The following is a 20,765-nucleotide window of genomic DNA, read 5'->3' as shown; positions in this document are numbered from 1 at the left end:
GGTTTGAGTCCCTATTACAAAAACGGTAAGTATTAACCTTACTATTTTTAATAAAACCCGCCCAAAAAAAAGTTTTGGTTCTACTCTGGTTTGCGATTTTTGCGGCAGAATCACAGCTTATCTGCTGCAAAAATCGCAACATTTGCTTATTTGTTTGGGATTTTACCTCCCCATTGAATTGAAAATCAGCAACAGAGGAGCAGAGTCCGCAGCTTATGGGTGAGATTTGTTCAAGTCTCATCCACTCTAGTGCTACTGTAATATGCTGCGGATTTTCCACAAATAAATCTATTGCAGAAAACCCGCAGTGTTTACACGGGGTATCCCTCTACCCTAAATCTAGACTTCTCTTCCATTCTGTTGATTTTACAAAGATATGTGCATGCAGACATTGGCATAAATGGTATGTATGAACTCTGCACATATTTAAACTTATAACATGACGGTGCCTGTATATATAAAGTGCTGACAGGCATTTTGACAACATGCCAGGGGTCTACTTTCAGAAAATCCATCGGTATGGGGTTTTAGCATGATTTTTTATTTTGTAATTTAGATTTTATTTGTACATGTCAAAAGTGCAAAAAATGTCCTGGCTACCAAATGTGCAAAAATGACCAAAAGGGTTAAACTGGAAATGCCATTAAGCCATGGGTACACAAATCAAAATATTCTTAACAGTAAAAATAATTTGTACTCTAATAAAGAAATTACCTCTCTTTCACAAAATGTCTGAAGTCTGATAACTTCCATGTATCAAATTTTTCAAATCTTCGGAAATGCTCATCAGCGTGGAATTTTTCTGAAGAGGTGTAAGCGAATACCAAGCCACACTTGGCGCCAATGGAACCTCTGCGGACCTGACAGGAGACATGAATTCAATAGACATTAAATTTGACATGAATATAAAATAAAAAATAAAACAGTTTGATGGCCTTGAGAGCAAATTGTAAAACATAACTGCAACAACATTTCAATCAAATCACAAGTAAACATTTATAATTCTACCCTTCCTGACATTTGACGTATATGTATAGTCACGAGGGGGGGGGGCGAGGTATAGAGCGACAGATGTATATTACACATTACACCATACGCTAATGTTATGGGTCTAAGATTACGGTGACAATTTTTTTTAATTTTTTTTTTAAGTAGTTAAAAAAAAAAAAAAAAACACAGCAAAAAAACTCAAACGGCTATGTAAACCGGAAAAAAGTTATGGCTTTTGGAAGGCAATGAGGAAAAAAAACAAAAATGAAAAAAGTGGCTGCAACAGGAAGGGGTTCATCACCATAAGTAATACGGTGTTAACGGTCTGGATAAGGCTACATTCACATCTCGTTATGTGAATGCGTTCGGCATATGCGTCGGGAAAGCTCCTGGCACACCCGACAAACTATACAGTAATATAGCTATACAGTGGCATACGACAGAGGTATATTTTGGGGGGAAAATGACAACCGCCCAGAGCGAAAAGAAAAGTTACCTCCCATTTGGCAAGTAGAGCCAAATTAGAATATTTTGAAAAATGCTCATATCTTTGCAAATCAAGGTTTTTGAATAAAAAAATTACACCGTTATCAGCATCATAGCGCTTATTAGATTAGTTAGGAGATAGGGCGACAGTCTCATTAAGGCTGCCTTCACACTATGTTTAAGAGATAAGCTCTCACAAGTCTCCTTTTCCTCAATAACAGTAGGAATGAATCTTAATACAGGGGGAACGAAAACATACAGTACATTACCTACAGAAATATTTGAAGCGTTCCCCCATCTCCTTTGTTCTGTGTGCTCATATTGGTTGCCGTGTATAAGAACAGGCCCTGTGCAAGCTCACCAGGCAGCAAGTGATAAGGACTTTATATACAGGGAGAATAGAATTATTCTAAATAAGCCACCAATGAGAAAAAGACTACTGGATAATTCCCACATATATACTGAGCCACACAAGCAAGGGGATGCGTTAAAGAGGCTCTGTCACCAGATTTTGCAACCCCTATCTGCTATTGCAGCAGATAGGCGCTGCAATGTAGATTACAGTAACGTTTTTATTTTTAAAAAACGAGCATTTTTGGCCAAGTTATGACCATTTTTGTATTTATGCAAATGAAGCTTGCAAAAGTCCAAGTGGGCGTGTCTAAAAGTAAAAGTACAACTGGGCGTGTATTATGTGCGCACATCGGGGCGTGTTTACTACTTTTACTAGCTGGGCGTTCTGACGAGAAGTATCATCCACTTCTCTTCAGAACGCCCAGCTTCTGACAGTGCAGACACAGCCGTGTTCGAGAGATCACGCTGTGACGTCACTCACAGGTCCTGCATCGTGTCAGACGAGCGAGGACACATCGGCACCAGAGGCTACAGTTGATTCTGCAGCAGCATCAGCGTTTGCAGGTAAGTAGCTACATCGACTTACCTGCAAATGCCGATGCTGCTGCAGAATCAACTGTAGCCTCTGGTGCCGATGTGCCCTCGCTCGTCTGACACGATGCAGGACCTGTGAGTGACGTCACAGCGTGATCTCTCGAACACGGCTGTGTCTGCACTGTCAGAAGCTGGGCGTTCTGAAGAGAAGTGGATGATACTTCTCGTCAGAACGCCCAGCTAGTAAAAGTAGTAAACACGCCCCGATGTGCGCACATAATACACGCCCAGTTGTACTTTTACTTTTAAACACGCCCACTTGGACTTTTGCAAGCCTCATTTACATAAATACGAAAATGGTCATAACTTGGCCAAAAATGCTCGTTTTTTAAAAATAAAAACTTTACTGTAATCTACATTGCAGCGCCTATCTGCTGCAATAGCAGATAGGGGCTGCAAAATCTGGTGACAGAGCCTCTTTAAGCTCTGTATTAATTCAGTCTTGAAAGAAGAAAAAAAAATTGATTACACCCAGTAATAAATTTGAGCAAATTCCGGTTTGAGTTTACGAAGCCGGTATCCTACACCATGAGCATGAATTTAATATTAAAACAGGAGCAAACTATATCTATCGGTCGCCATTAGCAAGATAGTGCCACTATCGCAGTTCAGTTATATTGGATTCATATAACTAAACGACACGGTCGTTGTAGGAGATTCCTAACAGCAGAAAACAGAGGTAACAATTCGACTTGGTATTTTCTTGGGTTATAAAAACGGACCTTAAATGGAAGCACAATATTAGGAGAGGGTGAGGTTTCACTAAGCCTTCCAAAGAAAAGCAAATCTTTCTTGCCAAGTTAAACAAAGCCCTGAGCTCACAGTAAACGATGTTGATCTGTGAAACCTTGTGTAGAAATGGGTTCACAACTAATGTGCAATGGCCCAATTACACGAGCAGACAATCTGTCAGATTGGACCGCTAACAAGCAAGCGTGCACAATAATCACTCAACCCCCTAATCGCCGCAGCCAATTTTAACCTTTGACAAAGCCCTTTATTTCAAATCTGACACGTGTCACTTTATGTTAGAATAACTTTATAATGCTTTTACTTATTCAAGTGAATCGAAGATTGTTTTTACTATTTATCACAACTGAAGCAAAAGGAAAACTAGAGCAGTTGCCCATAGCAACCAGATTCCACCTCTCACTTTTCAGAAGCCCCTTTGAAAAGGAAAGACGCAACCTGATTGACACCTTTGACAAAGTAATTCACTTCCCCCTACGTGTCTACTATTCCACACAAAATAGTTAAAGGGGTTTTCCCATCAGGGTCATTTATGACATATCCACAGGATATGTCAAATGTCAGATAGATGCACGTCCCACATCAGGGACCCGCACCTCTCCCTAGAACGGGGCCCCCTAAACCTCGTTCTAGCTTTTTGTGCTCACGCTGCCTCCTGGCTACTTACCGATTACATGGTCGGGGGTTACGGAAACAATGTAACTCGCTGGGCTACGCGGTTTCCGTAACTCTCTTAGAACTGAATAGTAGTTATGGAATCCGCGTCACTCCCACGCTGCATCCATAACCGCCATTCACTACTATGGGAGTTACGGAAACCGCGTAGCTCAGCGAGGTGTCAATGTATGAGTACTGGAAGAAAGGTGGTGTATTCTTGGATTTTGGACGCAAGGAGGAGAAAGGGACAGTTGCCTCACTGGCAACGACAATTTTACCCAGGTAATCAGTACCTAGGTTGATGAAATCCTATCTCCTTTTGCACTTCTCTTCCATCTTATATATGAGATACTAAGGACACTGTCACCAGGATCCGCGAAATTCATGTTAGAGAGACTCTAAACATAAAATACTCGCTATGAATCTCTGAACACTGATATACGACACAAATTCGGCCTTGAGGTCATACAATATTTTCTTTGCACTAGGGGAATTCAGTTTCAGTCACATAAATTTGTGCTTACACTTTTGGAATTTTTGACAATTACTTTTAATTGATGACAATATTTACCGTCAAATATAGAGGTATTGCCATGGGCACAGTTTGTGCACCCACTTATGCAAATTTATTTTTAGGTTGGTGGGAGAATATTCACATTTTTTCATAGGATCATTTTTACACTTGTCACATTTTATTTTGGCGTCGTTACATTGATATTTTAAATTTTATGGGATGGAGGCTAGACTTTTTCTCTTGATTCTCAATACCATTGACATGACGTTTACTCATGAAACGGAGATCAATTTTATTGATCTAAAAATTTCCTTGGACCCTAGTGTCCATACAAATATCTTCCGTAAACCCACTGCCACTAACAGCTTCCTACATTGGAATAGCCATCACCCTCCAACATTCAAGAAAGGAATCCCCATAGGGCAGTATCTACGAGCAAAGAGAAACCGTTACCATGATCTTGCCTTCCAAAAGGAATGGGATACTTTTTACTGGAAATTCAGAGCACGGGGTTACCCTAAAAATAAAGAGGTCTACTTAGGTTAACTGGTTCCCGACCGCTGGCTGTATTTTTACGGCCAGCGGTCAGGGTCCTTAAAACCCGAGCCATAGACTTTTTACGGCGCAGGTTTTAACTTGCTGCCCGCGCGATCGGGCAGCTGAATGTCGGGTCTCCGGCTGTTAGTGACTGCCTGAGGAGAGGCTAGAAGCAGCTTTCGCTGCTTCTGTCTTCTCTGATCACTTGTACACAGCGCTCAATGAACGCTGTGTATAGGAACAGAGGCAGCGGCCACGCCGCTGTCTCCATTGCGCCTGGTGTTTATGTGACTGGTCACATGATCGCCGGGTGCCGTTAGTGACAGACTGCTGCTGGGTCTTACTAGACCCAGCACAGCTCTATTAGTGACAATCGTCACTATGAGAGGGCTGATTTCCCCTGTAACTGGGGCTGCAGTGCAGCTCCAGTTACAGGGGAAAAACATGGTGTAAAAGAAAGAAAAAAAATATATAAAGTTCCCCAAAGTTCTTTTTTGACCTTTGAGGGACAGACCATAGTAATAAAAAAATATAAGCAAAGTAAAGTGCAAAAAATAATAAATACACAAAATATCCATCCCAAAAAAACATTCACCTCCCGCCAATCATTGCCGTAACGCTAGCCCGGACCCAATTACCCTAATATAGACATGTAATATATTAAAATTTACGGTAGACAATGACGATCACAAATAAAAGGTCTATTTTAGAGTAAAACTATGTTATTAGCAAAAAAAAAATAAGGCTGAAACGTAAAAAAAGCTTATTTCTTTACTATTATCTTCAAACTTTAAAGAATAAAAATTCTAAAATAGCAAAAAGGATGTGTATAAAAATGATTAAAAAAAAAACCAAAAAAAACCTGCATTGTCTACTGAAAAAACATCGCAAAAATCACGTTGTTAGCCCAACAAATAAAAAAGTTATAGCCATTTAACTAACGCGTGCTAAAAATGGCTAAACGGTGTCTGGTCCTGAAGGCTCAAAATAGCCCGGTCCTGAACTGGTTAAAACTGCATTACCAGAAAAAAAACTTGAAGTAAAAAAAACATAACATTTTTTAACTATTTTCAAACTATAAGCCTAAAAATTCTAAAATCTAAAAAAGGAGGTGTATAAAAATTAAACCTGCATGGTGTATGAAAGAAAAAAAGTTATAGCCGGCTAAACGGTGTCTGGTTCTGAAGGTTCCAAACAGCCTGGTCCTGAACCGGATAAAACACTGCCGGTCTTGCATTAGCTGCCCTTATTATAGCTTTTCTGTGGTTGACTTTCTGGTATCACAGACTATTAATAAAAACATTTTTAACCATAAACTGTTTAGTGGCGTGGAAATAAAAGCTCGGAAAAAATGTCAAGGTTTTAAAATCGTATAGAATAGAATCATAATCTGAAATGCAGTGCACTGAAAACTAGGAGTAAAATCAGGATTACAACATATAGTAGTGAGCGGAGAATGAGGAGATCTAAGCTGGTATCTACCAGCGATTGTATCCCACAAATTCATCAACGGAAAGTTTCCGTTTGACTTTCTGTTGAGGGGGTTCACACGACGGAAACCTCCAACTGAACCCCTGAACGCTGATGTGAACCGGCCCTTACAGGCAGCAATATCAATTATGCATAGGTCTTTTGTTCGTTTTTCTAAAGGACTGATCGCTGGTATAATACACTGCAATAATGTGCTGTAGTTTATTATGCCTGTCAGTTTTTCGTAGATGGCAGACCAGGGGGCCAATCATAGACCTCCGGATGCTATAGCAACCAGTGGCACCCCACCATCGCGTCGCAGGGGTGCCGATACAGTTCTAACCACTTAGATGCAGAGGTTACTATTGATAATGGCATCTAAAGGGTTAAACAGCCAGGATGAGAGCTAGCGTCTGAGCCCACGCTATCAACAAGGCAGTTAGGGGGATAGAGATATATATATATATATATATATATATATATATATATCTCTATGTGTGTGTTTTTATAATATATTCTAATAAAGATATTTTTTGATATATTGGATAGTGCTATATTTGTACTATTGGTGATTTATATTCTGGATCTATTGTGTCTATATATGTCTTTATAGGTATTCTACTTGTAAACATGTAAAGTTTGAGCAATAGAAAACATGAGAAATTATTAAAAGCCGGGTACGCTACCAATTTTCTTCCATTTGAACGGTTCCTTCCCTTTCTTTATCCTTTCCCGTTCTCTATCCCTTCCCTTTCTCCCATTCCTTGGTTGAACTTGATAGACATATGTATTTTTTCAACCGTACTAAATAAATCACATGTAGCAATTATTTAGCCTATAACATATTGTGTAAATGCACGTCTACAATTTGTCCCCTATCACTATTACAAATACCTGCTCATGTAAGTGGGCCCTAAAGCTAGCCAAATATGCCCGATATCCCACCAGATACAATTATAAACCAAGAATTAAAACTTGGGAATTATAGGGTATCTCTGATAACCAATCAATATCACACATGGATATTTTCCAATATCTTGGAAGATGTAATTGAGAGGACCAGATCGATCCCTTAAAAACAACAAAATTATGAAGGATTATGCCAGGCTATGGGCCTCATTAACTAAAATAAAAAAGTATCCGTGTTAGCCTTTTTGAATAAAGGCGGATCAGATGTCAGGGACCTTCAATAAAGTTGTATCCTCAGAGATGCAATTCATAATTACATCAGGTGTATACCACCAAAAAAAGTTTAATTTAAATATAAAGGGAAAAAATGTTTTAAAAATTATTTATTTTTGTGTCTCTATATTTGAAGAGCCATAACTTTATTGTTCTGCTGATGCAGTTGTATGAGGACTTTTTTTTTTTGCGGAACGACTTGGAGTTTTTATTGGTACCATTTTGGAGTAGATGCGACTTTTAGATCACTTTTTATCACATTTTTTTAAGTCAAGATTAACAGAAAACAGCAATTTTTCAATTGTTTTATTTTTTGTATTTTTTACAGCTTCACCGTGCGGGTTAAATAATGTAATAGCTTTATAGTCGGGGTCGTTACGGATGCGGCGATAACAAATATGTGTAACTTTGCTTTACTATTAAAAAAAACCAAAATAAAGTAGTTTGTAAGAGGAAAAGTGGGTTTTTAAATTTTTTTTTTCGCTTTTTTTTAAATTAACTTTATTAAACTTTTTTACTAGTCCCACTAGGGGACTTTAATATGCGATTCTCCGAACGCTTTTATAATACACTGCAATACTTCTGTATTGCAGTGTATTACTGCCTGTCCGTTTAAAACAGACAGGCATCTGCTAGGCATCTGCTAGGACATGCCTCCGGCATGATCTAGCAGGCATTTACTACAGGCAGACCTGGGGGCCTTTATTAAGCCCCCGGCTGCAATCGGAGACACAGACACTCAGTGATCTTATCACCGGGTGTCAGTGGGATAAGAGGGAGCTCCCTCTCTCCAAAACCACTCAGATGCAGTGCTCGCTATTGAGCACCGCATCTGAGGGGTTAATCGGTTGAGATCTATACGGATATCAATCTCACACGTTCGAGCAGGGATGCTCCAAGCCCTCAGCTGCCTCTGGCAGCTGAGAGCAGGAAGATTTAACGGCTTCCTGCTCTGTTTATTTATTCTGATGCAGCGCCGTGAAAAGGCTTATGCATCAGAATAAAGCCCATTAGTGGCCGCCGTGAAAAGGGGTATTGGCAGTCACTAACGGGTTAATGGACAACTGGCCGTGTTTTACTTTTTGACCAAGTGGGCGTTGTGGAGAGAAGCGTATGACGCTGACCAATCAGCGTCATACGCTTCTCTCCATTCTTTTACACAGTAATCTAGCTAGATCACTATGTGCAGCCACATAGACAACGTTACTGAAGTGTCCGGACAGTGAATAGACATCACCTCCAGCCAGGACATGATGTCTATTCATATCCTGACACTTCGGTAATGTTTTTGTGAGATTTACAGCACAGCGAGCGTAATCTCGTTTTAAATGAGTTTACAGCGTAATCTCGCGAGATTACGCTTACCTTGCTGTAAATCTCACACAATCGTTACCGAAGCGTCAGGATTCTGAATAGACATCACGTCCTGGCTGGTAGTGAAGTCTATTCATTGTCAGGACACTTGAGTAACGTTAATGTGTGTGTATGTGGCTGCACATAGTGATCTAGCTAGATTATTATGTGCTGTGGAAATGAATGGAGAGAAGTGTATGATGCTGATTGGTCAGCATCATATAAATCTCTGTACAACGCCCACTTGGTCAAAAAGTAAAACACGCCCAGTTGTTCATTAAGAAACTCATTAGCATAAAGCTAATATAGGTCATAACGCCGTGAAAAATGATCATTTTTCTAAATAAAAAACACTGTTGTAATCTACATTACAGCGCCGATCATATTATGTACAAGATAGGCCACTTATAATGTGGTGACAGAGACTCTTTAAAAAGAAATGGCTTAAAAAAAAAAAAAAAAAAAAAAAAAAAAAAAAGTATACATTTAGATTTTCTCTATAACAAATGCTTACCCTAATCCTCATCTGTGTAATCTGAAAGGCTGATTCGGATTCAGAAGAAAGGATAATGCTAGCCCTCATTTTTCCCGTCTCCGTAAGAAATCCTTAGGTAGCAAAAATAAAAAACATGGTTAGTGCAAAAGTTTAACATTCTTCTAAAACAAATATCTATAATTAACCCCTTTAGGACACAGCCTGTTTTGGCCTTGTGGACACAGCCTATTTTTTCAAATCTGACATGTGTCACTTTATGTGGTAATAACTCCGGAATGTTTTTACCTATCCAAGCGATTCTGAGATTGTTTTCTCGTGACATATTGTACTTTATGTTAGTGAAAACATTTGGTCGATAAATTCAATATTTATTTGTGAAAAACTTAAAATTTTAGCAAAAATTAGCATTTTTCTAAATTTAAATGTATTTGCTTGTGAAACAGATAGTAATACCACACAAAATAGTTACTAGTTAACATCCCCTATATGTCTACTTTATGTTTGCATCATTTTTTTTCACGTACTTTTATTTTTCTAGGACGTTACGAGGCTTAGAACTTTAGCAGCAATTTCTCATATTTTCAATAAAATTTCAATAGGCCATTTTTTCAGGGACCAGTTCAGTTCTGAAGTGGCTTTGAGGGCCTTATATATTAGAAAGTCCCCATAAATCCCCCCATTTTGAAAACTGTACCCCTCAAGGTATTCAAAACCACATTCAGAAAATATTTTAACCCTTTAGGCGTTTCACAGGAATTAAGGCAAAGTAGAGGTGAAATTTACAAATTTCATTTTTTTTGCCGAAATTCATTTGTAATAAAAAAAAATCTGTAACACAGAAGGTTTTACCAGGGAAACGCAGCTCAATATTTATTGCCCAGATTCTGCAGATTTTAGAAATATCCAACATGTGGCCCTAGTGTCCTAATGGACTGAAACACAGGCCGCAGAAGCAAAGGAGCAGCTAGTGGATTTCGGGGCCTCCTTTTTTTAGGAATGTATTTTAGGCACTATGTCAGGTTTGAGGAGGTCTTGTGGTACCTAAACAGCCGAAACCCCCCCAAAGTGACCCCATTTTGGAAACTACACCCCTCAAGGCATTTTTCTAGGGGTATAGTTAGAATTTTGACCCCACAGTTTTTTTGCAGAATTTAGTGGAATTAGTCTGTGAAGATGAAAATCACCTATTTTTCTGTGGAAACATAGAATTTTTTCATTTTTACAAGGAATAAAGGAGAAAAAGCACCCCAAAATTTGTAAAGCAATTTCTCCCGATTACGGCAATACCCCATATGTGGTCGTAAACTGATGTTTGGACCCACAGCAGGGCTCAGAAGGGAGGGAGCGCCTTTTGGATTTTGGAGCGCAGATTTTGCTGGATTGGTTTTCAGTGCCATGTCGGGTTTGCAACGCCCCGGAGGGACCAAAACAGTGGAAACCCGCCAAAAGTGACCCCATTTTGGAATCTACACCCCTCAAGGAATTTTTCTAGTGGTATAGTGATCATTTTGGCCCCTCAGGATCTTTTTTAGAGCTAGGGTGACCAAAAAACAGCGATTTTGGCGCTTTAAATTCTTTATTTATTACAGCGTTCACCATGCGCAATAAATTACGTTTTAATTTATTCTGCCGGTCGGTACGATTACGCCGATACCATATGTGTATAGTTTTTTTTACGTTTTGCAGCGTTTGCACAATAAAATTAAGTTTCTATAAAATAATTTATTTTCTGGGACACGCTATTCTGAGCCGTAACTTTTTTATTTTTTCGTCAAAAAAGCTGAGGGAGGTCTTGTTTTTTGCGGGACGGGTTGTAGTTTTTATTGGTACCATTTTGGGGTAAATGCGACTTTTTGATCACTTTTTATTCTATATCTTGGGAGGGGTGGTGACCAAAAAATAGCGATGCTGACAGTTTTCCGTTTATTTTGTTTGCGGCGTTCACCGTCTGGAAAAATTAACATTATAGTTTCATAGATTGGTTCGTTACGAACGCGGCAATACCAAATATGTGTACTTTTTTTTAACGTTTTCATTTTTTCCCTATAATAAATGACTTATTATAGGAAAACAAAACCTTTTATTTTTACACTTTTATAAAACATTTTTATTAACTTTTTTTTACACTTTATATTTTTGTTTATTAACTTTTCTATTACTTTTTACACTTTCTTTTTTTGACCTGCAGCTCTGATCGCTGCTGGAATACATTACACTACCTAGGTAGTGTAATGTATTCCAACTGTCAGTGTGACGTCACAGTCACTCTGACAGTTGGTCTACGAGGATCAGCAGAGGCTGATCCTCATAGGCTGACATACATGGCAGACTTGGGGGCCGTTGTCTGGCCCCCGGGTGCCATCACAAGCATCAGAAGCCCCCACGATTGCATGGGGGCTGCTGCTGCTGATGCGCTACAAACCCGCTACATGCGGAGATCGCAATCGAGCCCCACATGTAACGGGTTAATTGCCGAAATCAGCGGCGATGAGCCGCTGATCGGCAACACTGGTGAGTGTCAGCTGTCGGGGACAGCTGATCTCCAAGTTCCCGATGCACACTGTCGCCGACAGTGTGCATCGGGAACGGCACAGTGACTTTCTGTCACTCTGACAGGAAGCCTATCAGGACCAGCCGAAGGTTGGTCCTGATGGGCTTCTGTCCGTGGCAGACCCGGAAGCCATTGTTTGGCTTCCGTTTGCCATACTAACTATCGGCAGACCCCGCGATTTCGGACGGGGGTCTGCCGATATGTTAGAAACCCCTAAAATTCGGCGATTGCACCCGATCGCCGAATTTAAGGGGTTAATGCGCCGAAATCAGCGGCAAAGGACCGCTGGCCGGCAAGAGGGGAGTGTCAGCTGTCGGCGACAGCTGACCTCCTGGTTCCCGGTGCACACTGTCGCCGACAGTGTGCACTGGGATTAACTCAGTAACTGTACGTCCTCGTGCGGGAAGTAACTTCCCGCAACGACGTACAGTTACGTCCTGGTGCGGGTAGGGGTTAAAGCATTTTTGAAGATGTAAAGATGCTCTGAAAAATGTAGCAAAAAAAAAAAGTCAGAAAAAAAAATCCTCAAACCTAAAAACTTTGGAACGTTAATGGTATAAAGCGCTTGTTGTAACAATAATTACACACCATCCCCTGTCCATGGTTCCACCAACAAATTTTCTGGTCCCGATTTGTCCTCTTTCCCTTTGACATCGCAAGCAAGTAAGGTAAATTGCAATGGCCGTCCTGGAATACAGAGTGAGATGAGCAATCAAACAAAATAGAGAATACGTAAATACGGAGCATTTTCCACTGTAGACATTAGCAATTTTTAAATGTTTATAAAATAGTTAGGTAATATTTCGACTATTGTGAATAAAATAATAAACACCAAAAAGGCAAATAATTTAAAGTGGTTTTCCCACTAATCACATTTATCGCCAATTCACAGGATAGGAGATAAATGTATGATCGCTAGGGACCCCACCGATCACTAAAATGGCGTTCCCAACCCGTTCATCCCCACTACATGGTTGCAGTGGGGAGGATTTTGCCAAAAGTGTCCGGAACAGGCGTGTCCGCCGCTCAATTCAAATTCCTCCTCACTCCGATTGTGCGGTGGGGAGAAACGGTGATCGTGGTTGTCCCAGTGGTGGGGCCCCTAGCACTCATATTTATCACCTATCCGGTGAATAGGTGATAAGGGGTTAAAGGTTTTTTTTTCAGTAATCCCATTTAAGGACACAGCCTGTTTTGGCCTTATGGACCAGGCCAATTTTCCCTCAAAGGGGTTTTCCCATGAGACACATTTATGACATATCCACAGGATATGCCAGAATTGTCAGATAGATGCGGGTCCCACCTCTGGGACCCGCACCTATCTCTAGAACAGGACCCCCTAAAGACTGTTCTGCCGCTCTGTGTTGCGGCAGTAGAAGATGAATTCCTACCATGAATTAGTAAACAGCATAGTCCGCTGAGCTACGCTGTTTCTGTAAGTCTCATAGAACTGAATAGTAGTTACGGAAACAGCGTAGCTCGCATGCTACGCCGCTTCTGTAACCGCCATTCACTACTATGAAAGTTATGGAAACGACGTAGCTCAGCGAGTTACGCTGTTTCGTAACTCCCGACCATATAGTCAGGAAGTGGCCGGGAGGCAGCGGGAGCAGATTAAGGTAGAACGAGGTTTAGGGGTCCTGTTCTAGAGATAGAATGCGGGTCATAGAGGTGGCACCTTCCTGACATTTATGACATATCCCGTGGATATCTCAAATGTCTGATAGGAAAACCACTTTAAATCACATAATGTGGTAATAACTTTGGAACGCTTTTATTTTTTTCAAGCTATTCTGAGGCTTTTTTTCTCATAACACAATGTACTTTGTTAGTGGCAAAATTTGGTCAATACACTCAGTGTTCATTTGTGAAAAACACCAACATTGAGAAAATTTGCAAAAATTAGCATTTTCTAAATTTAAATGTATCTGCTTGTAAAACAGATCGTATTACCACACAAAATACTAACTAGTTAACATTTACCATATATGTCTACCTTATGTTTGCATCGTTTTTTTCAAAGTCCTTTAAAATTTCGACATTACAAGGCTTATAACTTTAGCAGAAAGTTCTCACATTGTACAATACCTATTTCTTTTAGGGACTGGTTCAGTTCATTTTAAAAACTGCACCCCCAAAGTATTCAAAACAGCATTTAGAACGTTTCTTAACCTTTAGGCAATTCACAGGAATTGAAGCAAAGTAGAGGTGAAATTTACAAATGTTGTTATTTACTTTGACAAAGTTTCATTTTCATCCATTTTTTTTCTATATCACAGGTTTTACCCGAGAAATTCAACTCAATGTTGATTGCCCAGATTCTGCAGTATTTAGAAATATCCCACATGTGGCAATCGTGTGCTGATGGACTGAAGCACAGGCCTCAGAAGCAAAGGAGCACCTAGAGGATTTTGTGTCCTTGTTTATTAGAATATATTTTAGGCTCAATGTCAGGTTTGAAGAGGTCTTGTGGTGCCAAAACAGGTGGAACCCCTGCCCCCTAAAAGAGACCCATTTGGCAAAATACAGCCCTCAAGGAATTTATCAAGGGGTATAGTAAGCATTTTGACCTCACACGTTATTTGCTGAATTTAGTGTAATTAGGCCCTGAAAATGAAAACCTACGCTTTTTCCAATAAAACGTCGAAATTTTTACATGTGCTAATTTTATGTGGTAATAAACTGCTGTTTGGACCTACGACTCAGAATGGAAGAAGCACCATTTGGCTTTTGGAGTTCAAGTTTTGTTGGATTGGTTTTTGGGTGCTAAGTCGCATTTGCATTGCCCCAGAAGGACCAAAATAGTGGAAACCACCCAAAAAGTAACTGCATTTGGGAAACTACACCCCTCAAGGAATTTATCTAGTGGTATTTTGAGCGTTTTGACCCCAGTTTTTTTTTGCTGAACATATTGTAATTAGGCCGTAAAAATGAAAGTCAACATTTTTTTCCACTAAAAGGTTTAATTTTTTCATTTTCAAAAGGAATGAAGGAGATATAGCACCCCGAAACTTGTAAAGCAATTTTTCGAGTACAGCAATACCTATATGTGGCAATTAACTGCTGTTTGGACAGAAGGTAGGGCTCAGAATGGCAGGAGCACTACCTACATAGTACAGTGTATTAGAGCTGTCAGTTATACACCGCCTAATAGGCTTCTGTACTTGGCAGGCCAGGCGACCATTGTTAGGCCTCCAGTTGCCATAGCAACCATCAGTGCCCCCGCAATCGCATCTTGGGATTTCCGATTGGCTAGTAACCATGTAGCTGCAGCGATCGCTTTTGATCGCTAAATGTAAGGTGTTAATCGGCCATATCGGAGGCTAGCTCCGGACCAGGCCTTACAGCAGGGCGTCCGCTGTAATATGCAGATGACAAACGCTGGTGATGCCGCTGGCTCAGCTTCTGAGCCTGCTCCGTCAGTCACATACAGTTAACGTAACGTGTTTGATGACAACATGCTCCAATCAATAATCAGCTAATTTGCACATTTGATATGACTGCCTGTTAATTGGTTATCCCTATCTTATAAAGTGATGACATGCTAGGATATGCCAGAACTTTATTCTCAGTGGGTGTCTGACCTTTAGAAGCCCACCGATCCTGAAAATGAAGGGGCAGCAGCGCTGATTTAGCGCTGGGACCTTCTTCCCTTTTTTTCAATGCACAACAGGCATCTCAATCAATCAGTTAGGGACTTGTACACAGTGTTCCATGTTATTTGTGCTACTGACAACTATTTTATACTGAGAGACGGGAAATTTTGATAGATCTTTATCATTACCAGTATAAAATAATGCATCCATTTTAATTTACTTGAAGGTTTAGTCTGCTATCTTGAATCCCTACATATAGTGACTAAGCTTAGACTAGTACAAATGGAATATATATATATATATATATATATATATATAAAAGAATAAAAGCAAACAGCACAATTTACCATATTTATAAAGTAGATTTAGTCTAACAGATTCCATGGAAGCGACAAGAGAAGAGGCCTTGTACTGCACATCGACGCGATCCATGATGGTGCAAAGGGACGTAATCACTTTTGCTACATTCCCTCTGGCCAACGCAAACGTAAGTAGATTTAAATCCACTTCTGGTGTGGGGCAGCAGCTTTAGACAAAAACAAGAAAGATTAATACCAGAGGAATAGAGGAATTTATAGCCAAAGGTCAATTCATTTTCTGCAAGAACTAGTAAATCATCATTACCTTGCTGTCCTCATAAGGAAGCTGTTTACTTCTTCAAGAACATTTGGTGATAAAAAATTTGGGAACTGTGCAGTACCTTGCGTTAAGGAGAGTGGTGTCATGTGTTGCAAAGCCTTCCTATAAAATAAACCAATCTTTTGAAACAATCATATATAAACCATTTGTATATTCCATAATAAATATTCCAAAATTAAATGTAACCCCTTAAAGCGGATCTGTCACTTAAATATGCGGTCATAATTAAGGGCAGGATAATATAAGTACAGGTGCGCTGGCTGGGCTTCTGTGCCAAATGGTACAAAAAGATTTAGACACTATGAAAGTAAAAGTAATCTAGGGGATTCATGCTTAGGTGTCCACTATCTTCAGAGGTAGAGCGCTGACCTGCCCTCAGCCCCCCTCCTTGTGTTTTAAACACTTTACTCGACGTGTGAGCACATGGAGTATGTGTCAGGGATCATTACTATGTATATTGTCTGAAAAATATTATCCTCACATATATGTATATACATTTCAGTTCTTTGTGTAATATACTGATATATATAACAAGTTCTTTGTTCATGTCGGACACACCTATGGAAGATACCGCCCCCTGGAATGCAAAGAGGAGTGTGCAGAAGAATGTATAGCAAAAGTTACAGCAGAAGAGCCAATGGAATTCAAGCAAGTCACACATCTATAGGGAGGGGCATGTGTCTTCTCTGTGTGTGTTTCTTTGTTCTGAATAAAGTTCAGTCCCTCCTGGCTGACATTGAAGCTGTACCTCAGACATTTGTGTGGTGTACTTCTTTCCAGGCATGCCTTCAGCTTTCAATTTACAGAGGTGGTTATTCGGTGTGAAATGCGGACCTGACATATGTAGAGTCAAATTTTTTGTTCAACATGAACCTGAAAGTATTAAATTGTACTGTACACCCATAGATCTCTTCTAAACATGGCAGATTTTTGGCAAATTTTAGTACAAATGACTAATGACTGGGAATTTCAAAAAACACCATTCATACAGGAGAAAATCAGTGTGGATTTTAGGACATGCTGCAGATTTTATACAAAATTCCCAGCAAAATCTGCACGTAACGCAAAAAGGATTTTTCCGTGGATTTGCCACAATATGCTTTAGATATTTCTCATGTATCATAGCGCTAAGTGTAAATATAACACACAACCAGTGTGACGGACAAACACTACATACAATTTAATAGAGAAAGGGTAGTTTAACGTACTGTGTGTGCTGTTGAACCGCTCGTGCAAGCGCTGGGTTTGTCTCCATTGAAGTTGTTACAAGTGATGTCAGCAGAGAAAGATACCAAATTGCCGACGCATCAGATATAGATACTGCAGACTTTTTTATCTTTTGGTAGCCAACTGCTCGGAGACCATGTATCCTTGTGTCACAGCCATCGCTGAGACATCGCTTAATATTTATCTGTACGTCTATACAGCAGGTAAGACAAACAACGTGTTAAGATACGTCAGGCATACACAAGTGTGTTTGAATGTTAGAATGCAACAATATATCTGGAAATAGAAAGTTCAGGGGATCGACATTATTTACAAGAAGAATGCATTAAAGGGGTTTTCCGAGTTTACACTTTTAGGTCAGTGCTTTTAACCGCTGAATGTGATTACATTTGTAATGCACTTACTGTATCAAAATTGGCCCCGTTTCCCGATGCTGCCAGGGGACACATGACAGGTATACGTCTGGTAAACAGAGTGGGCAAAGTGACGTCACCAATCACGTGGTCAAACTGTTAAAAGTATCTGCCTGGTAGACGGCAAGTCACTAGTGATGTGCAGTGTATGAGCTGTTCTGTTATACAGCCAGGAACACACGAGGACAAATCGAGAAAACAGCCGGGACCGCACATACTCGTTCCTGGCTGTATAACAGAACAGTCCACACACGGCACGGCACTGGTGATGTGCCGTCTACCAGGCAGAAACTTTTAACAGTTTGATAGGTATACATGATAGGTATATGGCTAATAAACAGAGTGGGCAAAGCTAGTGACATCACCAGTCCTGTGCCCCATGGCAGCATCGGGAAACGGGGCCAATCTTCATACAGTAAGTGCATTACAAAAGTAATCACATTTAGAGGTTAAAAAAGCACTAACAGAAAAGTGTTAACTCTGAAAACCCATTTAATACATTGAAATCAGCCTATAGAGGGGATTTGTTTTATTATCCAAGAGTGGTCGCAAGCAACCAAAGTACACTGATCATCTAAGTGTACAAATAATTACTTCATCATTTGCATTGAAACATGAAGACAGGCTATTGTTAGCACAGCAGAAAATAATAGCAGGCACCACACATAGGAGTGCCAGTCAACGTGTGCAAAAAAAAAAAGAAAAAACTAGGTACACAGAACTGTACCTTCTGTATGAATGAAATCACTATTACTACATTACAAAAAAAAATGAATAAAAACGGACAAGAGTTTAAAACCATATTGCACAAACATGTGCCGGATCCAAGTCCCGGCCCCTGTTCAGGCCACAGGACGATCACTCATGCATTATAAACTGGCAATGTTGCGAGAGACAAATGACCCCCTATGACAAGAAGCAATGTATATAGGAGGTATGCATGATACAAAGACATATGCAATAATATACAACCATAAATAGAGGGCTATGGCTTCACTGGGATCAAAAGACCAGGCTATTGTTAGGAAGCCATCTTTAAACCTATTCTAAAGTATGCCTTCTGTGCAGTACCTGTGTGCAACCTCAGACTCCTCCTGACCTCAGTCTCTAAGGGTATGTTCACACGACAGCGTCCGTAACGGCTGAAATTACGGGGATGTTTTCAGGAGGAAACATCCCCGTAATTTCAGCCGTAACGGCATGTGCAGGCGTTTGAACGCCGCGTCCATTACGGACGTAATTGGCGCTGCTTTTCATTGGAGTCAAATGAATAACGGCTCCAATTACGCCCAAAGAAGTGACAGGTCACTTCTTTGACGCGGGCGTCTATTTACGCGCCGTCATTTGACAGTGGCGCGTAAATATACGCCTCGTGTGAACAGACAAACGTCAGCCCATTGCTTTCAATGGGCAGATGTTTGTCAACGCTATCGATGCGAATTTTTCGGACGTAATTCGGGGCAAAAACGTCCGGAATTAGTGCGTGTGAACATACCCTAAGACAGGAAAAAGCAGTCTGACAGCTACAACAGTCAGCCAGATTAGCAATTACGCGGCTCCCTTTTCTGTCATTCAAGCTCTAAGAGAGTTTTCCACCTTGTAGTTTTTTTTTTGTTTGTTTTTTTCAACCTTAGCTAAAAACCTCACTCAAATCTCTGGAAATAACAAGACACAAAAAAAAAAAAAAAAAAAAAAAAAAAAAAGAAGAAGAAGAAGTAGTTAATTTACTGGACTGACTCACACATCTGACTTATGTTAGCATTTTCCAGCAAGGTCACATAGCCTGTAATATGGCTTGGAATGTGGACCTCTCGAACCTCCTGTAGATTGCTGGGGTTTCTTCCCACTGCGACAGCCACTTGCTGGGGCATGTAACTCTGGTCTGCAGAACTCACAGCAACTGACAGGTGCTTCAGTACAACATCAGGCTTCATTCTCAACCTGTGGGGATGGAAGGCATTATCAGCAGGAGCAAATTCTGAGATAATAAAAATGTACAAAAATCAGTATCAAACAAGTGGATATTAATCATTCCCCCAAAAGGAGTGATGTCACTTTGGACAACTTTGGTCGCACAGCTTATCATTGTAACACGTGAATGTATGAGAGCGGGGCTGTGGCTGTGTGATACGGTCATTGCCCCGCTCCTGACAAGTGCGCGTGGTCAGCATGATGTGATGTGGCCGGCGCTGCTCTAATGATTGCCGTCGCTGAAGACAGAACATGGTGGGCGCACTGCAAAACACCCACATGTTCTGTCCTCAGCGCCTGAACCGCCGCTCATTAGTGCAGCACCGGCCGCATCACCTCATGCTGACTGCGCGCACACTTGTCAGGAGCGGGGCAATGGCTGTATTACACAGCCGCAGCCCCGCTCTATAATGGCGGAGATCAGAGAAACCTCTCCTCTCCGTCGCTATTCCCTTGAATGCTTTCGATCAAAGCTGACCACAGCATTCAAGGGGTAAATGAGATGGGGGGGGGGGGTTGCCCCTTGGATCACATCAGAAGAAATCTCTGAGACGCGATTGAGGAACATACCATATATGGGCAGACAGCCCAGGGTCCATTGAAGGACCCCAGGGCTGTCTTACCATATTTCCTGTTAGGGCATACTTCGGTATGTCCTAACAACTGCCTGTGTACTATCAGTGCACAGGCTAATGTACTGGAATATACACCGTGTTCCAAATTATTATGCACATTAGGTTTAAGTGTTATAAACATTTAATTATTAGTTTTTCAATTAAACTCATGGATGGTATTGTGTCTTAGGGCTCTTTGGATCATTGTAATCAATCTCAGACACCTGTGATAATTAGTTTGCCAGGTGTACCCAATCAAAGGAAAACTACTTAAGAAGGACGTTCCACATTATAAAGCAGGCCACAGGTTTCAAGCAATATGGGAAAGAAAAAGGATCTCTCTGCTGCCGAAAAGCGTGAAATAGTGCAAG

General features: G+C 40.5%; 1 protein-coding gene across 1 annotated transcript in view; it reads right to left on the bottom strand.

The window, feature by feature from the left end:
- Positions 1 to 20,765, bottom strand: part of ZZEF1 (zinc finger ZZ-type and EF-hand domain containing 1) — a 168,754-nt gene that overhangs the window by 129,208 nt on the left and 18,781 nt on the right. Inside the window, exons 5-11 of the mRNA XM_075852854.1 lie at positions 19,551 to 19,750; positions 17,378 to 17,588; positions 16,155 to 16,271; positions 15,878 to 16,056; positions 12,523 to 12,621; positions 9,402 to 9,493; positions 715 to 860 (exon numbers count right to left, since the gene is read on the bottom strand). Coding sequence (XP_075708969.1) covers positions 715 to 860; positions 9,402 to 9,493; positions 12,523 to 12,621; positions 15,878 to 16,056; positions 16,155 to 16,271; positions 17,378 to 17,588; positions 19,551 to 19,750 — 1,044 coding nt within the window. The remainder of the gene's footprint in view (positions 1 to 714; positions 861 to 9,401; positions 9,494 to 12,522; positions 12,622 to 15,877; positions 16,057 to 16,154; positions 16,272 to 17,377; positions 17,589 to 19,550; positions 19,751 to 20,765) is intronic.

Source organism: Rhinoderma darwinii, chromosome 2, assembly GCF_050947455.1.
Source record: "Rhinoderma darwinii isolate aRhiDar2 chromosome 2, aRhiDar2.hap1, whole genome shotgun sequence".
Lineage (NCBI taxonomy): Eukaryota > Metazoa > Chordata > Amphibia > Anura > Rhinodermatidae > Rhinoderma > Rhinoderma darwinii.
Note: the sequence above shows the minus strand (reverse complement) of the source record. Positions and strands in the feature narration are given on the sequence as shown.